The sequence below is a fragment of the Lemur catta genome, chromosome 11 (assembly GCF_020740605.2).
Source record: "Lemur catta isolate mLemCat1 chromosome 11, mLemCat1.pri, whole genome shotgun sequence".
In the NCBI taxonomy this organism is placed as follows: Eukaryota; Metazoa; Chordata; class Mammalia; order Primates; family Lemuridae; genus Lemur; species Lemur catta.
This window is the reverse complement of record NC_059138.1, coordinates 81,111,316-81,133,402: the sequence shown is the minus strand read 5'-3', so window position 1 is coordinate 81,133,402 and position 22,087 is coordinate 81,111,316. Positions and strand designations below refer to the sequence as shown.

General features: G+C 43.8%; 1 protein-coding gene across 1 annotated transcript in view; it reads left to right on the top strand.

Moving 5' to 3' along the window:
- The window catches only part of AOAH (acyloxyacyl hydrolase), a 201,322-nt gene that overhangs the window by 164,651 nt on the left and 14,584 nt on the right, over nucleotides 1–22,087 (top strand). Inside the window, exons 14-19 of the mRNA XM_045564068.1 lie at nucleotides 4,947–4,983; nucleotides 5,760–5,834; nucleotides 13,328–13,500; nucleotides 20,067–20,125; nucleotides 20,205–20,264; nucleotides 21,898–21,994. Of these exons, the coding sequence (XP_045420024.1) occupies nucleotides 4,947–4,983; nucleotides 5,760–5,834; nucleotides 13,328–13,500; nucleotides 20,067–20,125; nucleotides 20,205–20,264; nucleotides 21,898–21,994 (501 nt within the window). The remainder of the gene's footprint in view (nucleotides 1–4,946; nucleotides 4,984–5,759; nucleotides 5,835–13,327; nucleotides 13,501–20,066; nucleotides 20,126–20,204; nucleotides 20,265–21,897; nucleotides 21,995–22,087) is intronic.

Genomic DNA, 22,087 nt, shown 5'->3' with positions numbered 1-22,087 from the left:
CCTCTGGTCCACGTAATTGCTTAAGGCCATTTCATGGTTTGCTTGAGTGGATTTGTGGTCGATAGATAAAATGCACCTCACAGTCCTTTTCACAGATTCTCATATAAGAACTGAAAAAATCTATTTTCAATCATTACTAATGTTTATTAGTAATAGACAGTACAATTATTAAATTGCTCTCTGAAATGGCTTATACTAGATGACATGCTGCTTGCAAGCTATAAGTAAGAGCTTGAGCAAGTCTCTCTCCTTTTCTGAGCCTTATCTGTAAAACAGGCTACCTGGCCAGATGCTCTTAGCGTCTCACCCAGGGCCGATGCTCCACAATGCTCCGTGGCTCTAAGGAGTGCCAAGAGCTGTGAAGCTAATGATGCTAACGCTTGAGGGCCCCTCGCTGGCCTGGTTACCATATGCATTTGTGACATTTGCAAACTTAAGCTATTTATCCACAACTGGTTAAGACCCTGGTCTCTTTTCTCTCTGGCTTCCTTCTAATGTCAGGTCTTGTTTTGTGTTTTATGTTCTTTTCCCTGAAGAGAATCCCCCAAATTACATAAGCTTAGAACTCACAAAATCTGGACCTTCCCTGTCCTATACAGATAATTATAACAACTGTGGCATTAAACTAGAGATTTGTTTCTGAGCAGTGTGCAAAGAGCATCAGGTGTTTTATTGGAAATTAAATAACAAGTTCATATCTCAGGACTTCAGGAAATAAAACGCCTGCTTTTCTTTCAGGACTGAGGGATTCTCTGACTCCCTCATGCTGTATGTTCATTGCTTGTTTAATAACTACAAGCTTCCTAAGAGCAGGAATAGCGTCTTTTCTACTTATTGCTATGTCCCAGCACCTGTGACAATCAATGCCTGGCGCGTAGTAAGTACTACCTCTTTGTCCTCGGTTTTGCTTTCTGGGGTTTCAGTCACCCATGTCAATTACAGTCCAATAATATTAAGTGGAAAATTCCAGAAATAAACAATTCTTAAGTCTTAATTGCACGCCATTCCACACCGTTCCTCCCAGGACGTGGGTCCTCCCTTTGTCCGGGGTATTCACACTACAGACACCTCCTGCTTGTTCGTCACTTAGCAGTCATCTTGGTTACCAGATCAACCGTCTCAGGATCCCAGTGCTGTACTCAAGTAACCCTTATTTGACTTAATTGCTCTATTTTATTATCAGTTACTATTGTTAATCTCTTACTGTGCCTGATTTATATTAATAAATTCAACTTTATCATAGGTACGTATGTATAGGAAAAAACAGTACATATAGGACTTGGTACAGTCTGAGGTTTCAGGCATCCACTGGGGGTCTTGGAACATATCCCCCAAGAACAAGGGGGGATTACTCTACTCCATAAATGTTTCTAAATTAATGAGTTACTTAATTTACGAAAACTTATTAAATTTCTGTTTACATATACCTCATCTCCTTCCATTAAGAATTTGAGACTGAGTGCCTATTCTGGGCCAGAAACTAAAAGTCACAAGCTCATTTAGAAGACCATTAAAATTGTCTTACCAGTGGATTTGAATGCACACTATAGGAGATGCTTGCTGCTGGGGCCAACATTGGCCCAGCAGTAGAAATGTAAGCTGAAATTCATTTGTGGAGGAATAAGCAATGCTGAGATCTTGTGAAACCCTTCTCTTCTTGGAGTATACTATGCCTTATTAAAAAGAGACTGAATGAGTCAGAATTCAGATTTTATAGGCCTGTATAGACCCTAGTCTTTCCTTTACTGGGGACAGGTAAGTTCTCCATTAGACTGCTTTGACAAATAAAATGCCCTTATCCCAAGGTCAAACCTTTTTCATTTCTCCAAATTATGATTATAGAGATCAGAATACAGACTTCTTAAGGGTAGTGCTGATCTTCAAATATTTGCCTTGTTTTGCCACACCCCACAGGCTAGGAGCTGTCTCTCCTGCTCACATCTTCCAGTTCCAATTGCTACAGCAACTATTTTCTCTAACTGTAGCAGCCACAGCCACTGGGGAGAAGTCTGTATACAGGAGAAAGACAATAGAAGTTGGGAAGGAGACAGACACAAGATGTTAATGAGTCTAGCCAAAGGACAGCATAACAGAGAGGGGAAATTAAGAAGAAAGAGTGATATGGGAATTACATAAACTATTATATAATCTCATAAAACTGAGATTTCCATTTGGAAACGGTGGAAAGTACAAGAACTTCAGAACAAAGAGGATTCTGGCTTGTAGTAAAAAGAGACATTTGGGTAAAAGAACAGGCAATTCCTTGCTCCTTGGGTGGCTGTGTGTGATTGCTTTTCTTAAATTCGCCACAGCCAGTTGCCATTGGTTTGTCATCCTTATTCCCTGTAGCAAAGATGGTGTTGGGCACAGGGACAGCTGCCCACGTGGCATGCCGTGACAGGTTTTCATTTTTATTTTCCTCAAGCTCTGTGGGTGCCCTGTGGGTGCTCTGAAACTCGAATTCCCAGGAACAATAAGGAAAATTATTGGTCTAACCTGGTCCTTTAATTTTTTTCCCCACTCATGGGTTGAGATTTCATTAGTTTTCATTTCTCATTAAGAGAAAAATCAAAGAGTGAGAATTAAACACCTTTTGGTTTATTATCTTTCTGAAAATGAGAAGTCGAGCATCATGGGACAGGAAGGGAATGAAGGGTGCAGCTGGTGACCGAGCACCACGGGACCCCTCACAGGACCCCCGTCAGCATGAGGGACTGCTCTCCTTCCCACCCCTCTGCAGGGCAAGAGGGAGCAAGCTCATATCCAGGAAGACTTTGGGTCTCTATATTTAAGAGTCAGTGTCATTAAATCAGGCACCTTCCCTGAACAGGGTTAATAGGACTCAAATCACATTGGGCTTTCCTGTTTTCTAGCATCGGGGTTGGATTTACACTAACCTTTCAGAATTGGTCCCAGCACTCAACTATGTGTCTCCCCCCACAGATACTAGATATAAAGGCTATGTGCAACTCATCTGTTAATCTCCTGTGACATGGCTGGGACCCAGCAACGAATGCAGTGGGTGAAGGGGTGGCTGCGTGCTGAGGTGGGCTGATGGCCCTTGATTTGTATGGCTGTGTACATTTTTAATCATACCCTGCCTCAGTACAAAAAGGAAATAAAGAAAATAATATGGCAGTTTCTCAAAAAAAGATTAAACATAGAATTACCATATGGTCCAGCACTTTCAATTAGGTATATTGTATACCCAAAAGAACTGAAAGCAGGGACTTAAACTGATACTGCACTCCCTGAACAGTGTATAGCTGCACTGTTCACAATAACCAAAAGGTAGAAACAACCCAGTGGCCATTGACGGATGACTGAATAAACAAAATGTGGCATATGCATACAATGGAATATTAGTTAGCCTTTAACATAACCTTAAAAAGGAAATTCTGATATGTGCTACAACATGGAATAACCTTGAGGACATTACGCTGAGGAAAATAAGCCGGACACCAATTGCATGAGACATCTACATGAGGTACCTGGAATAGTTAAACTCAGAGACAGAAAATAGAATGGTGGTTGGCAGAGACTGGAAGGATGAGCTAATGGAGAGCTATTCTTCACTGGATTTAGAGCTTCAGTTTGAGATGATGGAAAATTCGGAAGATAAATGGTGGTGATGGTTGCATAACAATGTAACTGTACTTACTGCCACTGAATTGTACACTCAAAAACGGTTAAAATGACAAATTTTATGAGATGTATATTTTACCATGATAATAGGGGAAATAAAGCAATTTCATTTAATGGCCTAACATTTCTGAATAAGCCAAGAGAACACCAAAGCTGCCCATACAGCTTGCAACTTGCATGTGGCAGAGTCATTTGCTGCATGGCCACACAGCTTCAGTGGAACATGGGCCAGGGTGCCCTTTTTCCCATGGGGAACTGGAAGAACACACATTGGTTCTGTCATAAAATGTACCTGCCCCCAAGCTTCCAAGGCTGGAAGTTATAGGAGAATCCTCCTATGCAATGGTGCAACCGGATGCCGTTTCTCCAACTCTCATCCACTGAGTTGCACCACCCACCTGAGGACTAATCACTTATTACTAGTAGACCAGCCTTCTAGGGTCAAAAGGGCAGTAAACCTGTTTGGGTCCACTCTCTCTAGACTCCAGCCTGGAGGGACAGTGTCCCACCGGGAGCCAGAGCTCAGCATTGCTGATGGAAGGGACTGGTTTGAACTGCAGTTCTTCAAATTAGTAGTTGTTTGGCTTCAGGCAAGTCATTAAGTGAGCCTCAGTTTCCTCGTCTAGAAAATGAGAATACAGCAGTGCCTACCCCATACACTTGTACTAAGGCGTAAATGAGCTAATCAGTGTTTAACAGTACCAAAAATAAGTATTCAACAAATATGATTGATTTTCATATGAGATATATTATAGGCAGTAACAGGGACTGGGGTAGAATATAGAAATATATCAACCCTACAATCTAAACCTTGCACTGACCAGACAGCATGAAAGAGCCTCAGTAGTGAGCAGAAATACAAAGAAGAAACTAAATGGGACTCTTTAGGCAGATAGGTAGTTCTTAAAGAATCCTTTTCACTATTTCTCTGATCCTTCAACTCATTCTTTAATATTTTAGGTAGTTTGTCTCTTTGGTGGTAGATATATACATGTTTCTCACATCTACTAGAAAGTTCACTCATTCATACTTAGGAAATGTCTTGAGACCCATGAATCCAAGGAAATTTTGGTTATGTTAATATAATGCCAAGTAAACAGAAAGCGCATTAAGGAGAGTTCCACAATTAAACACTGTCGAAATTCACCAGAAGCAAGTTATTGCCATCAACATTATGGTCTGGACGACATTTGACTGTATGATAATGCTTCTTTCATGAATCCAGTCAGTCAGACTCTCACATCGATAGTGTGAAATTGAACTCACTGACTTTAATTGTTTTCTTAATTTTAATTATTCAGGTGCATCTTCCCAAAACCTGAAGCAATTTCTAGAAAGGTAAGTGGAAGATGGATATAAGAACTTGTTTTTAAATTTGGTTTCTCATTTTATAAAAGGCATGGAAACTTTCTGTTGTTTCCCCATAATCATTTCTATGGAGCATAAATAGCTTGTTAGTCACTCTCCAAACACTGGGATATCTATCGCTCCTTGAGCCAGTGAGCATAGGAAGTGATTAATTTGCATATGTCCTCAAAGAAGGACTTTAAAAATGCATACAAAGTGCGTAAAACTTAGGTCTGGCAGAAGTAACTGAAAAGACAAAAGGATTATGTCATATTCCTGCTTTATGAATGAGAAAACATTTTGTGCTTATTTGGGGCTGAAAATTCAGAATCAAGGCTATGAGTGCCTTGAATGGAAGCCTAAACAAGCCCTTGCCTTTTCAAAGTTTACTGCAGGTCCACAGCTGTCAGGACATCCTACCAATGAGCACATAAGTCACCCATTACCCCACTTGTGTTTATTGATGACAAATGCTGTGAAAGAGGCCAAGATGGTAGTGTGTCTCTTTACCTGGGACTTCTATATACTCTTTTCAGTTCTGTGCATTTATGTGGCCTTTCCCTGATAGAGAAGTAAGATAATGATTGTAGAAAAGAATAGGGGAAATGAGAATGGTAATTGGCTATACTTGAATAAAAGAAAAATAGCAAAAAGTTACCAAGGGGGTGGTTGTACAGAGATTATCTTCACAGGCCTAGCCTGTGTCACTGGTCACAAAGCTCGATTTCCAAGTGTCTGACATTCGGATTCTGTCTGTGGCTTCTCAGCTTGTCTAGGAACCAACTGTTGGACCATCCAGCCATCGTGATATACGCCATGATTGGAAACGATGTCTGCAATGGGTGAGTTATTGAGAAAGAAGATTTTCAAAATTCTTTGGCTGTGGCTTCCCTACTCTTCTCCACCTTCCCTACTTCACACCAACCCCACCCCATAATAGTAGCCTGCTGTTGAATTGGATATCTCTATCTTGGAAGCAAGTCCTGGACACATGTGAAATCCACAGAACCAAACTGTGAAGCTGAAATCCCCTTTTGAAAATATCTGATCCATCAATTCTCAATTCCAAGGTCCCAACAAATAGGTGTGTCATGAGTTATATCACAGTTATGAATTGTATCACAGGGAATATGCTACTACCAACCAAGAATCAAAGATTGTGAATCATGACTTCTTAAATAAAATAAGACAGAAGCACAGTTACCCCATAAGGGCACTTATCTCACTCATATTCTGATCTACTCTATTTCCTTGTGTGGAAGAGACAGCATAGAAGCATAGGCTTGCAGTATTTGCAAAGAAACTTCACATAATTCACATCCAATCCTATTTATGCCCATGGCCCATAGCAAGAGAGTAGTTTTGTTGAACTGGTAATATCAGTAGTGATTTCAAAATGCTGAATGCCTTAGTTCCTCTACAACATTTGGGGAGGTGTCTCAAAATCTGTGTGTATCCCTAAGAATATAACGCATATATGGATGCCATCTGTCCTGTCATTGTGGCAAAACAAAAAAAAAAGTCGAGACAGGATCTAGAGCAACTCCCCAGGAGCAACCCACCCACTATTTTAGGAAGCAGGAAAGTCAGCCAAGAGAGATTCCGTGACTTGCCCCAGGCACCAGGACTGATTGGTGGCAGGGCTGGACACAACCCAAGTGGTGCTGGAAGTGAGCATCCTGCTCACCGCCCAGCCTTTGCTTTCCTGTGCTTCACTCCCTAAGCTTTCCATGTCTGTTCTGAAAACAGTTCAGTGTATCAAAGTGTGTCTCCCCTTGCCGACAGGACTCTGAGGTGCAGGGGATGTAGACATAATCAGTGGAGTGAGTTCAGGGAAAGAGATGCCACGCTGTGATCCAGAGATACCGATGCACCGGGCACTGCCTTGCCATCCTCAGGCTGCTTTACTGCTGTGCCCAGAACCCCACGTCAGACAAGGCTACATGCCTTATTTGCTTTCTTTTACTTATTCACTTTTTTAAAAATATGTATTGAGCACCCATGGTATGCCAAGCACATGCCAGGCTCTGGGATACAATGGCAAAGAGGCCACAGTCCCTGACCTCAAGGAGCCTATGGAAGGAGATGAATCATGCTTCAGCCCCGAAGCCCCCAGACTGTGCCCCTCTCCCCCATAAAGCAGAGCAAACCTGTGATGAGGCCAGCCAGTGCTCCTCCAGCCGCCGGGTCACAGCCTTCCAGAGGGGGACAGATAGCAAACTGGTTAGACGGAGTAAAGAACATGTACAGAAAGAGGCTGTAACTCCAAAAGCCAAAATCCCTGAAACTGTCTTTTTCCAGCACAACCTACTTACCCAGAGGCCCTCCAGCCCTGTCCTACTTTTCCTTTTCCAAAGAGCCAAAGGGCAGGCACACGTCAGCCAGAGACCCGTGCCAGCCTCTCCCCGCCAGGGAACTGGGCAGAGAAGCAGCAAGCATTTGGGTGAAAGAACAGAGCTGGCTGCGTGGGATGTCCCTGTGGTGCCCACTTTGCGATGTCCTGTGGAGGGGTTAAAAAAATAAAGACAGATGGCCACTCTACCTCCCCATCTGCCAGAATGTCAAGGTGGAGTAGAAATCCCAAAATGAGCAAAGAGATTTTATAAAAAGCTCAAGCCAGCAAGGAGTTACATAAGTATGTCCTAGAAGAAGTTTTAGGATATCTGCTTGACTTTTTTCTTTCCTTTTTGTTGTGATGATGCTAGCTCTTACTGAAATAATGCATTGATGTGCTTCCTTCTAACATCTCTAAACTCAAGTAGTTACTCAATAAATACTTGTTACATGAATGAAGGTCACAGTCAGAAGATAGCTTTTAGCATGAGGAATTCAAGAAGAAAGGTCATACAGAGAACCTAACTGTCTCATTGTAACCTACTCGATGTTATTTAAGCTAACTCAGCTTCCTCGGGCTTTTCCTATCATGATGCCCTCAAAAGCTATATAATGTGAGTAACATAGAAGGAGAAAAATTCCTGGAAACAGCAGATGTAGGTGAGTGGCGGCAGCAGAACCTTTAGGTATCAGGGACAACAGTGGGAACTGGGAATGGCCTCAGGACGTCAAATCATAAAGGCCAATGACAACCCTTCCCCAAATCCTACCATGGTATCCTTGAAAAGAGAATTGTAATTGCTGGAAATGTGATCAAATTATACAAGCATCTAACACTAGCCACATTAATTGACATGGTTCCATTTTTTACAATAGATATAGAAATTATAAACTGAATGTTTTTCATCTAGTGGAGAGAGCCGGGACCACCCATACATGTTGTCTGTGGCCGCCTCCCTGTCCCCAGCCCTTCTTGTCCTGCAATGCTGATGCTTCAGGTTACACCAAAGCAGCCGACCAGCACGGCATTAAGAGGAAGCCAGCCATGGTGCTGACGGGTCACAGCCCCCAAGGAGCCTGGACCAGTGGGAAACAATCCGTGCTACCCATTCAGGTGGCAGAAAAGCCAGCAAGGGAGGGAATGGACGGAACTCCTGCTGCCCAGAGGAATCTTCTCTCCCAGCCCCCTCAGTCAGAGGCACGGGTGGCAAAGGGAATGCTGAGGAATTTCCAACCAGCCAGCACGTCCCCGGACACACCCACTTCTAAGGGACTTTTAATGTATCTCTATGCATGGACTAATATGGGAGTCCCCACCCCATTCCCAGTCTGGGTCAAGATGTCTCTTTGAGAGGATCTTTGAGAGCCCAGTGATGTGATCACAACTAAATGACATAAAGAGAAGGGCTTTAACCCTCTTACCTGGATGTTTCAAAAACATGAAAGCTGGCTGTGACTGAGGTCTGAGCGCTCAATCACAGCAGGTCTCTGGGCTTTAGCTCTGGTTCTGGGAAGCTGATTTTCCTGCAGAGGCTGTTCCCCTTCTTCCATGAGAGGGGGCGCCTCTCTCTGGCATCAGCCAGGTAAAATCTGGCTGGCCTACCTGCCAGGGTAATGAAATGATCCCAGCCAGCCCTGCACCCAAGTAAAGAGCTTATTTTGCATGATCAGACACAATTCATTAGGACGGGACAGGCTTTGGAGCCACCCTCAGGCACGAGGCTCTTCATCTGCTCCGAGCCCAGCCATGTGTTCCTGAAATGTGCAAGAGCATGTCAGTGGGCTCCGACTTCTCTCTCATTACTTTCCCTGGTGTGACCAGTGACTAGGGATGGTTTTCACATTTCTTCTCTGTCAGCTAGGCACTCACCCACCAACCCCTCACCCACCTATCTGGGTGTCTGGGGTGAGCTTGCCAGTGTGTGAGGAGGGGAACCAGGGCCCCGGGGCAGGCAGGCAAACCCAGGGAGGCAGGTGGCCCAAACACCTGAGTTGAAAAGGTAAAGTGCCTTCATCTCAGCCATTCCACCTTTGGAAGACACTAGAGAGACCTAGGAGATAGTTCCCAAATGACTAGGGTTCTTTGGTCCCCAAAATATTAACACTAAGTCCTCCCAAAACTCAACAGAGGAGAAAGAGTACACAGATCAAAATGGCATTGAGAATTTTTCAGGGACAGAAGTTAGAAGGCACCTTCCATGGCATCTGGAAAGGGTGACCCACAACCTGTCACATAGATCCTTTGGCCTTTGCCTGATTTAAGAATTGGTTGAGTTTGCTATGCACATTGAAGGATTTAACTGACAATGCACATGTGCAAATGATGTAGCCAAGCAAGATGGAACAAAGACGACTCGAGAATGTTCCAGTAGCAACACCAAGGCTTCCATTTGGATTTCACCAAGCAATTAGCCAATTTGATTATGCTTGCTTAATTGGTGGGTGTCCTTTCATAAGTACAAATTAGCTTAGATTCTTTATCTTCAGGATTGTGTTTCTAACCAAAAAAATAATCATTCAATGGGGAGTTTGGGAAACTTTGCTCCATCTTGCCTTTATGTGGTTGGAGAGTATTAGCTCAGCATAATTGCTTTGTGCCAGAGTGCTGTTGGATCAGCAGAAAAAAAAAAAAAAAAAGAAGAATGTGGCAAGGCAAAAGTTAATAGGCAGTGTGTGTGAACTTTGCCAATGACAAAAGATGGGATATAGACTCCCAACTTGCCTTTCACTTCGCCCTTGCTGTCACACTCCAAACACACGGTGAATATAAAACCTGGTTACTCTGGGTGTGTTCTCTTGATCGGCATAAACCCACAAGGCAGCCTAAATTCCCTTTACAAACTGGAATCTTTCTAGGAAGCACTGCTTCTGTGCATATACAGATCATACCGGAGCCCCTACCCCACCCCTGCCCCCAGTATGTGGGCAACATAGTCTCAAATCCCTGTGGGTGCTTTTTATGCCAGTTAGGGAGATTTTTATTCAAAAAGTAGTATCATTTTTGTTCATGACAACAAAAAACATGAATTTAGCATGCCATTTTATATGCTAAGGTTTTGTAAAATCAGACATCTATTAATGTCTATTAATGCCCTTAGGAAAGTCCAAGCAACCCATTACACAGTGTAGAAGCATGTACACCACACAGCTAACATCCTACTGGTCACCCCCAAAACACCAGGCTTGTGCTGCCTCTTCCTCTGTGTGGGTACATGTTGCTGGCCACAGATTGGCCCATGAGACCCTCATGCCCATGTTCAGCCTCACCACCTTCTGGATAGTGGCCAATTTGGGAGATGATTTTATTTGACTACATCAAATAGGTGGAGGAGAAATGACATAAAATTAGTGTTGTCTGCTTAACTGGAGTCCAGCTTTTTCCCCTCACTTTAGAAAGAAGAATAAAAATGATATGGGAATCTGTGTCTCTGGTTACAAAATAACGTTTATTGTGAAAAGTTCAAATAATACAGGACTTAGGGAGGGAAAGCATCCCCATAATCACTCCTACCATCCCCACCCGCCACCATCCCACTCCAATCATGACAGTTTGATGTATTTACATACTGATTTTTATAGGTAAATTCTAACTTAAAGATTTTAATAGTCATTGAAATGAAATAAGATTACGCATACTGCTCTACAGTTTGTTCTCTGAAGTCAACAATACTTCTTAGCCATCTTCCCATGTGAACACATACAAATTATTTTGTTCTTTTTTATTTTATTGAAGTGAAATTCACATAATGTAAAATTAATCATTCTAAAATGAACAATTCAGTGGCATTTAGTACAATGTGCAACCACCAACTATATTTAGTTATTTCATCCTTTTTAATGGCTGTATAGAGTTCTGTTGCATGGATGTACATAATAATGTATCTAGGCTTTTTAGCTTTTTCCAGTTTCACACTATTCCAAGCAATATCACAATACTTGCATTTACATTTTTGGAGATTTGTGGAAATGTTACTATAGGATAACTTCCTGAAAGTGAAATTTCAAGGTCAAAAGTTAAGCCAACTTGAAATTTTGATAGATTTTGAAAAATTGCCTTCCAAAAAGACAGTGCTAATGTCCATTTAGGAGCTCTCTTAAAAGGGAGAATAGTGTATATCCCCAGGAGCCTCTTTCTGTCCCCTCTTCCCATATCACTTACGCCCTGGGTCCAGCCTCTGGATAATGGACTTACTGTTCCTGGTTTGTAATCTATATTCAGTTCCCTAGGGCTTATATAACCAAGTTCCACAAACTGGGGGGCTTGAAACACAGAAATTTATTCTCTCACAGTTGTGGAGTCTAGGAGTCTAAAATCAAGGTGTCAGCAGGGCCCTACTGCCTCTGAGCTCCAGGAGAAAATCCTCCCTTTTCTCTTTCAGCTTCTGGTAGCTCGGGGCCATCTTCAGCATTCCTAGCTTATGGCAGCATGATCTGATCTCTGCCTCCATCTGTGCATGACCATCTTCCTCGAGTGTCTGTGTGTCACCTCTCCTTCTTATAAGGACACTAGTCATTGAATTTAAGGCTCCCCCTAATCCATTATGACCTTATCTTAACTAATTACATCAGCAAAGACCCTATTTTCAAATAATGTCACATTCTGAGGGACACTATTCAACCTGCTATATGATCATTAGGTAAATTTGTAATTTTAAGTACACAAAGTAGAAAACAGCTCTGTAGCATTATTCTGTTGAGGTTGACAGCAGGCAGTTTAGAGCCTACAGAGTAGATGGAAACCTTAGAGAATTCGATATTCTACCCCCAGGTTAATGCAGGTTAGTATCCTCATTCAAATTTGGTATGATCCTGAAAGCATGTACAAAAGTCTGTTGCACAAAAAATGAACAATAATAGACATATATTAACACCAAAAAATATTCTAGCATCCCTGTTTACACCTTGCCTTTTAAATATAACTTTAAATAAATAAAATACATTTTTAACATAACATCAAATAATGTATTCCTAGTATTTTGCACATTTCTTACTTCTGTTCTTTTCCAAACCAAATGAAAAGAAGTCAATCAGCTTAAATTAAATGAATGTCTGATGGTGGCTAAAGGTTTGCTACTTTCAGTTCACTTATCATTTCCACTTTTGTCTTAAAATGCTTTGATTTTAGGCCTGTCCTTCTTATAATTACTTTCAGCACTTTCTTTTCCTGTTCTATTGACTTTTATGAAATAAGAGAAACTATAACTTAAAAATCTGAATATCCTCTGTAGAGCACAAGTGCTACTTCATAAAGACAGTGATGCCAAATGGAATTGTTTGTTGGCAAATGCTGTCGCGGGGTGTAGCCTGGGTCTATCAGGAAATGCATGAAAGTCCAAATTTAGAGTAGAAACTGAAGGATAAAAAACAAGATATAGTGTGGACACATAATACAACTTTATTTCTCAGTGAGATTCTGTTTCCCAAACTGTAATATGTGGGAAAAGCTATAAAGACCAAGTTACAGATCTTAAAGTGTCAAATAACTGTAAGCAATACTGAATCCCTTTGTTTTCATTAACTGTGTGTAAGTCAGGATAGGAAGGTTATGCTACAGGAACAAACAGCCTCTAAAATCTTAGCACTAAAAAGCAACAGATGTTTACTTCTAGCTCACACTATTTGTCCATCAAGGATCAGAAGAGGACTCTGTTCCCGGACTCAGATTGGTGAAGCAGCTATATAGAACATTGCCTGTACTCATGGCAAAGAAAAAGAACATTCTAAAGCCTGTCACCACCAAACATGATGCATGTCACTTCTGCTCACAGTTCATTTGCCAGAACCAGTCACATGGTCCGTCCAGCAGCAAAGGAGTCAGGAAGTACAGTTTGACCATGTGCCAGAAAGGTAGAAAGCCAGGACTATTTTGCAGATAGCACCAGTAACTACCACACTGTCTGTGTATGTGTGCAGGGAGTAGAGGTGTATCTTATATTTGCATGCAGCTGCATGCATCTGTCTTTACAATCAACTAAGATATTTTCTTTTTTTCTCCCAACAGGAAGGCTGATCCAGTTCCGGCCATGACCACTCCTGAGAAATTGTACTCCAATGTCATGGAGACTCTGAAATACCTCAACGCCCACCTGCCCAATGGCAGCCATGTTGTCTTTTATGGCTTGCCTGATGGAACCTTTCTCTGGGATAATTTGCACAACAGATATCATCCTCTCGGTATCAGTTTGAAGATATTTTATTCTTTAACAATGTCAATGTGTATATAGTTCAATATATTCATAGTTCAAACCAAGTAGAAAGATGCCTAAAATGCTATCACCGAACATGGGTCGGAGCTGGTGAAAGGAAGTGTCAGGTGTAGTACCTGAAGGTCATTATTCAGAGGATGACAGAATCAGATCCAAAGCCAAAAAGGGCAGAAGTATTTAATTAAGAATTAGGGAAAATTGAAAGATAAGAGTTTAAGTCAGGAAACTCCTTTAGCAGAAGGTGAATTGCACAATGTGTGAAGGAAGCCCAAACAGGAAACAGGGAGAGTCAAAGGGAGGGGTTTCTCCCAACCTCAGTGGTGAGTAGCCTCCTGTTAGCCAGTGAGAATTCTCTAGAACACAGTCCTCCAGCCTGCTCATTTTCTGCTTCTACACTAGTCTTGGGGTAGCTTGCTCGAAAAGGCTTTAAAGGTCCCCAGAAACTTCTAACGGAAGCTCTAACATTCCAGATACTGTGCAAACAATGTCAAAGTGGCAGTAATTCACCTTAGGAAGAACTGCGCGCTGATCCTTAAAACTGCCCTGTGAGATAGACGGTTTCATTAACTATGGTAATTCCATCTCATAGATGAAAAAGCTAAGGCTCAGAGAGGTTAAGTAGCTTGCCAAATGTTGCATCACTCATTATATATTCAAGCTTGGGGTAGCAGGGCTCTGCTTCCTGTATTTCAAAAGAGACTATATTTATTAAGCACCTACTATGTGCCAGGCACTGTTGTAGGCACAGGAAACCAGCAGTGAACACAGTAATCCTAAATTCCTGCCCACATAATGTTTATATTCCAGTGGGAGTCTCAAAAGTATGTCAGAGGGTGATAAGTGTAACAGGAGGAGAATTAGGCAGAAAAGAAGAACAGGGAGTGCCAGCCTCAGGCCTCGCTGATGAGCCTCTACCAGGAGAGGCCTGGGTACCCTTCCCTCAGCCCCATATTGACCGTCACCTGTACCAGTCAGTCATGAAGAAGGGGCTGCCCTGTCCCTGGAATTACCCTACCACCTCCTGAGACCAACCCAAGCTAAAATGTGCCTTGGGGTCCAAGCACCTTCTTAGGAGTCAGGTGAGCAATTCAAAGGGGAAGATCTGAAACTCATTCCTTAGTGCCCTTTGAAGGTGCAAGCAGAGAGCTAGATGGCACACTCAATGCCATCAAGAGCTTTCCCTTGCATAAAAAACCTGGTGAGTATCTTTTCAAATTTCCCTTGACTACAGTCCCTGAGTAAGCCAACCCCCTGGCTTCTCCCTCAGAAAATCCACCCCTTCCCACATGAGAAAAGAGTAGGGGCCCTTCAACCAGCTCTCAGGGGGCTCTGATCTCTTCACTGGGTGGCAGAGGGCGGGGGTGATGATAGATGCTCGGGTTCCAGGCTTCTCATCAATGAGGCTGAAGTCATTTTCCCCTTGAGTTACTAAAGTGTATTAGAAATATTATTATCCAAGCAAAACACTGTCCAGCCTCGCCTGAGGAAAGCGTATTCTTCCTGTTCATGCAGCTTTGACTGTGCCCCTGAGAAACAATGTTCATGATATAATCACACACAAGAGAACTCCGCTCCATTCTGAGCTGCCTTGCAAGTATAAAAGACAACTTGGGCTAAGAATGTCTCTTTGAGCCCTTGGATACATCTGTCCCAACAGATTCTTCCAGATTGCTAAATTTCTCCCATGCTAAGAAATGCTTGGGGGAATTTGGGGGCAGGGGCCGTGTGCTCCCAATTTACTTCATCACACCAACAGGGACTTGACTTTGAGTTTTCTGATTTCAAATCCCATTCTCTTTTCATGAACTCTGGTTAGACAGCCTCCATAAATTCTTTCCGGGATGCCATGCAATTCACTTGATTTGACCATGGTATATAATAATGATTCCATGCAATTTGGAAAGGACTGAGGGAAAGAAAGAAGGTGTTTTGGGGACTCATCATCTACTTTTCTGGATTCTATAGGTCAGTGGTTCTCAGTTGAGGGCAACCCACACCCCTATGCCCTGTTATCACACCTGGGGATGGGGGATGGTGCAACTAGCACCTAGTGGGTAGAGGCCAGAGATGTCGCTAAACATTCTACAGTACGCAGGACAGCCCCACAACCAAGAATGCCAGTAGTGCCGAGATGGAGAAACTCTGCTCTGGGCTTTGCCTTGTCCTCCCCAAGTGGCCACTCCCTGGCCACAAATCACATGCTAGCATTTCACAGTACAAAAGAGGAAGAAGGCAAGGGTGAAACAAGTTTGTTTGTTCTTTATAAACAACCCTAGTTTTGAAAAAATTCCAATCAGGGAGAAAGTTGAAACCATCTAAAAATTCATTTAATGTTTTTAAAGTAATTATTCACATCCCAAATTATCCCTGCTGCCTGGTTGCCATGGGAAATAAATTATGAATTTCTTGACAAAGCATCAGGGTCCTTCCTAGAAAGACTGGGGAAGTAGGAGGGATTTTTCCAGCATCCCCAATTCCTCCGTTGCAGGGCTCACAGCTCACCCAGGAGGAGAGACCCGCAGAGAGGGCCGCCGCCTCGCGCCGTCTCTCTTCTACTGCTCCCACTCCAGACCCCATCCTTGCACCTTCATTGCCAGCAGACGTGAACCAGCAGGCAAGCAAGGTCAATGCTGGACCAGCCTCCAGGGTTCGGTTGCTCTAGGTTAGAGTAGATCGTACCTTAGTCAACAGCCAAACACTCGAGTCTGATTCCCAGGGCTCTGGGCTGAGGGTTTTGCAAGCAAAGAAAACAGCTGGGGAGTGGAGGGAGTTCCCTTTATTTCTGTATTTGAGCCTAGACGCATGATGATGGTAATCTCTACACTGCAGCCACCTCTTAAGGACTAGGAAAGAGTTCCGGGAGCAGGAGGGGTTGGGGGGAAGCTCCTGGTCAGTGATACATTCTCTGCTGCCTCCCTTGCCCCTCGGCAGGACAGGCAGGAAGTCAGCCTGACCATTCAGCAAAGCAAAGGCTCAATGCCACAGTGTGAAACCAGCAGGTAATGGAGGCCCAGGATGAGCCTGTGCCCATCTCATGCCTGCCAGGGAGGGGGGAGTGATGAACCCCACCCCACCCCAGCATCTCTGCTCTTCAGCTGTGTTAGTGAGTCACTACCCAGTCACTGACTGGCTGCCAAGGGCTGGGACACCCCACAATCTCTACTAGTCACTAAAATTCCTGGGGAGAGTTTATTGTCTTTGTGAGGAATTACCAGAGAGCAAGCCTCACGCATTAGGATTCTACTTACGTAGATCTTTAGAGAAAAGTCAAGCTCAGCTAGTCATGAGTCCTCTCAGCCGTAGTCTGTGAGGAAGGCAGTCATTCCAGGAGTATGTGTGAAATGCCTGTTCTCTGCTTGTGGGTAAAGATGATATAAGAGGGAGTCCCTGTCCTCACAGGAAAGAGACAAAGACAACTCCACAGAAGAAAATAGCACACAGAGCCTGACAAGTGGCAACGATGATGACTCAAGCCATAGGCATTCTGGGAGCTGTCCAAAGGGTAGACTGTGGTTAGGGAGTCAGAGATTGCTGACTACAAATGAGTCTGCAAGTCGGCCCTCCTTGAAGGACCCCTGCCGCAAAACAACAGCAACAACAATAGCAGCAGCAGAAACTTACTTTTGCCCCAATTACTCTTAAACTTGAAACCAAATGTCTTTTTAAAATACCTTGTAGTTTATATTTTATTACTGGCTTTCTCCCCATCTGAATTAGTGTGGTTTTAATGCATTCAGGTGGTATTTCATGAAGGCGTGACTGGTTTTTGTTGGTACTAACTAAGCTTTCATGGTACCTAAGATTTCAATTGTGTTCCCAGCATTGAATAAATACCAAAGACCCTGCGCTAAAGAACTGACAGATTACTGAGACACAAACTGCCACTCCAGCCAGGTGGGGAAGAGTATGAGCTTTAATCTGCAGAGAGAGCTCATGGCATCCACTGGGTCAGCCCACTGGCCCCCAGCCACACACACACACACACACGTGTGCACACATGTGCCTGCACACACACATACACACATGTGCATGCACACAACAGACACACACACAGAGATTGCTCCTCAGCCCTTGCCAATTCCTGGCCACTATGGGACAGTCCTCCTGACCTGCCCCTGGGCATTCTTGATCAGCTTTCTTAACCAGATTGACTTTCTGACCAGGTAGTCTCAGACACACTTCTTTGCGTGTACCCCATACAGGTGAGATCAATCTTTATGCCAGGGCTCCTCAATGTGCAAAAATTATGTCAAAACAATAAGGGATAATAGGTAATGCCTAAAAAAGAAAGAGTGAGTGATCAACTGATAGTGCCAATGAGGGGAGAAAGCATAAGAACCACTTTCCCACTTCCCTTTCTTTAAGCCCATCACAGGCGCTCCTAACCATCTTGCCTATGAGCACAGTCTCCCTCCCTCTAGCAGGCAGAAATACCAGAGAAGGGAGACCACCTCCTTACACCTGTTGCAGTTACCATCTAACTACACCTAATTTGCCCTCATCCTGCTCAGCAGACCGAGCGCCTCACACTGAGGATTTTCCCTTTACCAATGGGCCCAACTGCAGCCAGTGTCAGAATGGCAGAGAGACGGGGGGAACAGGGGAAGGGATCGGAGAGGGTCTGGAAGGAGAATGCGTCTCACGGTCTCCTTCTGAGGTGTGCTGGCCCTCACAGGAGGACAGCAGAAGAGGGAGTACGGCAGGATGGACAAAGGCTGAGATGGCCTCACTCTGAGGAGCAGCCAGCTGTCAGGCCCCCAGTATCCCAACCCCTCCGGACAGCACAGCAATCCAGGCTGGAAGGTGGGGGGGAGGGTGCAGGTGTGTTACTCGTGGTCAGAAACGAGGAGCCACCTCCCTTCAGGTTGAAGAGACTGGAGCCACCGAGCAGGGTAAAGAGGTAAAGGCCATCCCTCAGGGTGAGGGGACACGTCGGGCCCAGCAGGGCAGCAGGGCCCTAGCATGCTACCTCAGTTCCATTATGAGGCCCAGTCCCAGCAAGGAGGTAAGGTGGCCACCAGGCACCAAGGCAAAGGCCAGACCTCACAGAGGGTGCTTAGAGGGGAGGCTGCGACCCGGTGGCTCAGCGGCTGTCCCCCCGTGAGAAAGAGCCAAGTCATCCGGGCACATGAGGGAGGCAGGCTGGGGAGTAGAGGTTGACGGTGTCAGCCACTGAAGTGGGCTGAGATGAATAGAAACACATTCAGGAAGGGGGCAAATTACAAAAAGCACAAAATAAAAAAAGAGGGACCAAAGCCTCAGTGGGTAGAAGCAGGAATTTGGGGAAAGATGGTTCATGGGACTCCATGTTGGGCCCATAACGGGAAAGCAAGGATGGAGCCAGGGGTTCAGGATTCAGCTACAGCGACAAGATGCAGAGTCCTGTGCGGAAGACAGGCCTGGTGGGTCACTGCGACTTTAGTGGCAGTAATAAGCCTGTGGCTTTCCAGTTCTGTGATTTACTCACCCACACAGAGAGATAATATGTTTTTCCTCTATGACAAGAAAATTGAATCTATCTTTCGGTCTAAGTGATCGGAGGTATAAGTGAAAAATAAGACTGTGTCCCATCACCTTCAATCTCTGAGATAGGGCCTATTATCTTCCTTTATTTTTTCAGAGTGTGAGAAGTGTTAATGGACACAGTGTCAGTCATTCCCCCCTGAGATTTGGGGAGACTTGGATTGTGTGTGTCAGGCACAGCTTGAGAGCTGAATTGCCTCTGGGGGTGGATGTGCGGGAGGGCAGTGGGAGAGGAGTGTTGGAAGAGAAAGTAAATAATCCCTGTAGAATCTGGGGAATGTTTGAAAAGACTGGATGAACCCCCTCTTCATTCTTCTGTGCCTCTAGAAGCTGCACCAAAACTAAGTGTGGGACACATCCACTAATTAGGGATAAGACAACCACTCAGATAAGACAACCACTGGGCAGCCCCTAATCCAGTGCCAGCCTCCCCCATCCTCTGGGCATTTTTGGAAGCCATCAGTTCTCCAAACTTCAGGGCACTGCAGAACTTCAGACACTTAGAAAGTCCTGCCAGGTCCTCAGCATGGGACAATTGGGTCAGACCTGGATGTTTTATAAACTTGGAAAGAAGCATTTGGTGAACTGCCACCTTAAATGCTCCCCGTGCTCCATGGGAACTTGGCATTTCAGACCATTGCCAGGAGAAAGTCATTGCTCTGCAGAGCGCTTTGTCCAAGGCATTCTGGTCCATGTTGAGCTGTAGGATACTTGTATTCCTTTTCCCTGGAGTCCAGATGAAGCCAGCTCCTCCAGCCCTGTCCTAGCCCATACCAGGAACTCTACATGGGGCTAAACTCCTTATGGCCTCTCCCCAACCCTGAGTCTGAATTTCTAGGAGCTCAGAAAGAAGGGCAGCACAGGCATTCTCCAGAGCAATGTTGAATGAAAAATCAAGGCGGTCCCCTGGAAGTGGCAACCTCCTGCAAGGGAGGCAGGGTCACCCTCAAGTGTCTCTAAATGTGGCTACAGCTAAGCGCACGTGACATACCAGACCTCTCTGTTTTCCAGGCCAACTAAATAAAGACGTGACGTATGCACAAATGTACTCCTTCCTGAACTGCCTTCAGGTGAGCAATCACTGACTTGCTCCAAGGCCCAGGTACCCATCATTGTTCCTCTTTAATCAAAGTGTTTTCCTGCTCTCAGGCCAGCCCCTGCCACGGCTGGATGTCTTCCAACAAGACGCTCCGGACTCTCACTTCAGAGGTATGACTGTCATGGGCCTTTTATACCACCTTTGATCGTTCCTTCCCTGTGTTTGCTGCAGGGTTTTCACTGGGAATGGGTTGCTCTCCAAGCTGGTGAATAACAAGATCAAACTGCCAGGGTGCTTGAGGAGTCCAGAGAACCTGGCATGCCCTGTCTCTTCTGCCCTGTCTCTTCTCTCTGTGGGTCTGTCCCTTTTACTGTGTCTCTCAGTCACTATCTCTGTGTGTGCATGTTTCTCTCATGCGTGCACATGTGTGTGCACACAACTTATAAGCTGGTCCTAAGCATAGTTGTTCTGGTGGAGAGAACTGAGCAAGGTTAGCCCTGTGTGTGTCTGGAGCTCTTCTGAGGAAATAAGGACTTTCCTCCCTTCTCTGAGGGAATCCATTGCTCAGGCAAAATGGGTTGCACGTCTTTCACAGATGGTGAATGATCTCTTTGTAAAAGATTTATTGAATTTTTTTACAAAAGTACATTTCAATTTTAAAAAAACTTTGAGAACACAAAAAGCACAAACAGTAATAGACATCACCAAAAATTCCACCAGCCAAAGTCAGTATGTGTGTATGTCTTTCCATTTACACTTCCATAGGTAAATATGTTTGATTTTTGCCTATGTGGTATGAGAATATACACTCTTATGCCTTTCAACATTCATAAATTGTTTCTCCACATCATCATGTTGTAACCATTTTAAAGCACACACATTCTGAACATATGATTTATTTCCTCCTTTGGTGTTGGACATATAGGTTGTTCCCAACTTTTCACTATGATAATTAGTACTGTGATGAAGAAGCCATACGTCTTTGTGTACATCTCTATTTCCATGACAAATCCCAAGAAAAATTTTGGGGTCAAAAGATATGCCCATGTTTAAAGATTTGATCCATATTGCCAAATTGTTCTCTAGTAAGGTTAAACTAATCACATTCTCATTCACCTACCCATAACAACACCTGATGTCATCGTTATCTTTGCCAATCTCAAGGGAGGAAAAGTAGTATCTTATTACTTTAATTTGCACTACTTTGATTTCTAATGAACTTTAACATTTGTCATATGTTCATTGGCCATTTGTGCATGAATAGAACTTTTTTATTTATTTCAAAGTATTAAGGGAGTGCAAATGTTTTTGGTTACACGGATGGCTGTTGTATGCTTGAGTCACAGCTATACAGCAACAACATAAACAAATGGGATTTGATTAAACTAAAAAGCTCTGCATGGCTAAGGAAGTAATCATCAGAGCAAATAGACGATCTACAGAATGGAAGAAAATATTCACAAGCTATACATCCAATAAAGGGCTAATATCCAGAATCTACAAAGAACTCAAGCAAATTAGCAACAACAACAACAACCAAAAAAAAAAAAAAAAACATTAAAAAGTGGGCAAAAGACATGAACAGAAGCTTTTCAAAAAAAAGATAGAAAAATGGCAATAAACATATGAAAAAATGAATAGAATGTAATGTGCAGAGCTGGTCTCTGCCGATGGCTTGGAGAAATGAAAGTGGAGTGCGGTGGGGAAGATTGATTGATTGATTGATTTCTTTGTTCTGACTGAATTATCTCACTAAAGTCAAAGTCGAGGTTTCATGGAATTCTCCATTTCTCTTGTATTCAGAGAGCAGAACAACTCTCCAATACACTGAAAAAAATTGCAACCAGCGAGAAATTTACAAACTTCGATCTTTTCTACATGGATTTTGCCTTCCAAGAAAGTAAGTGGCTTGGTTTAGAGGTATTGACGGAAGACAAAGCAGCAGCTACCGTCTAGAGCCTGCCTGGGCAACGGGTCCATGAGCCAGCAGGCG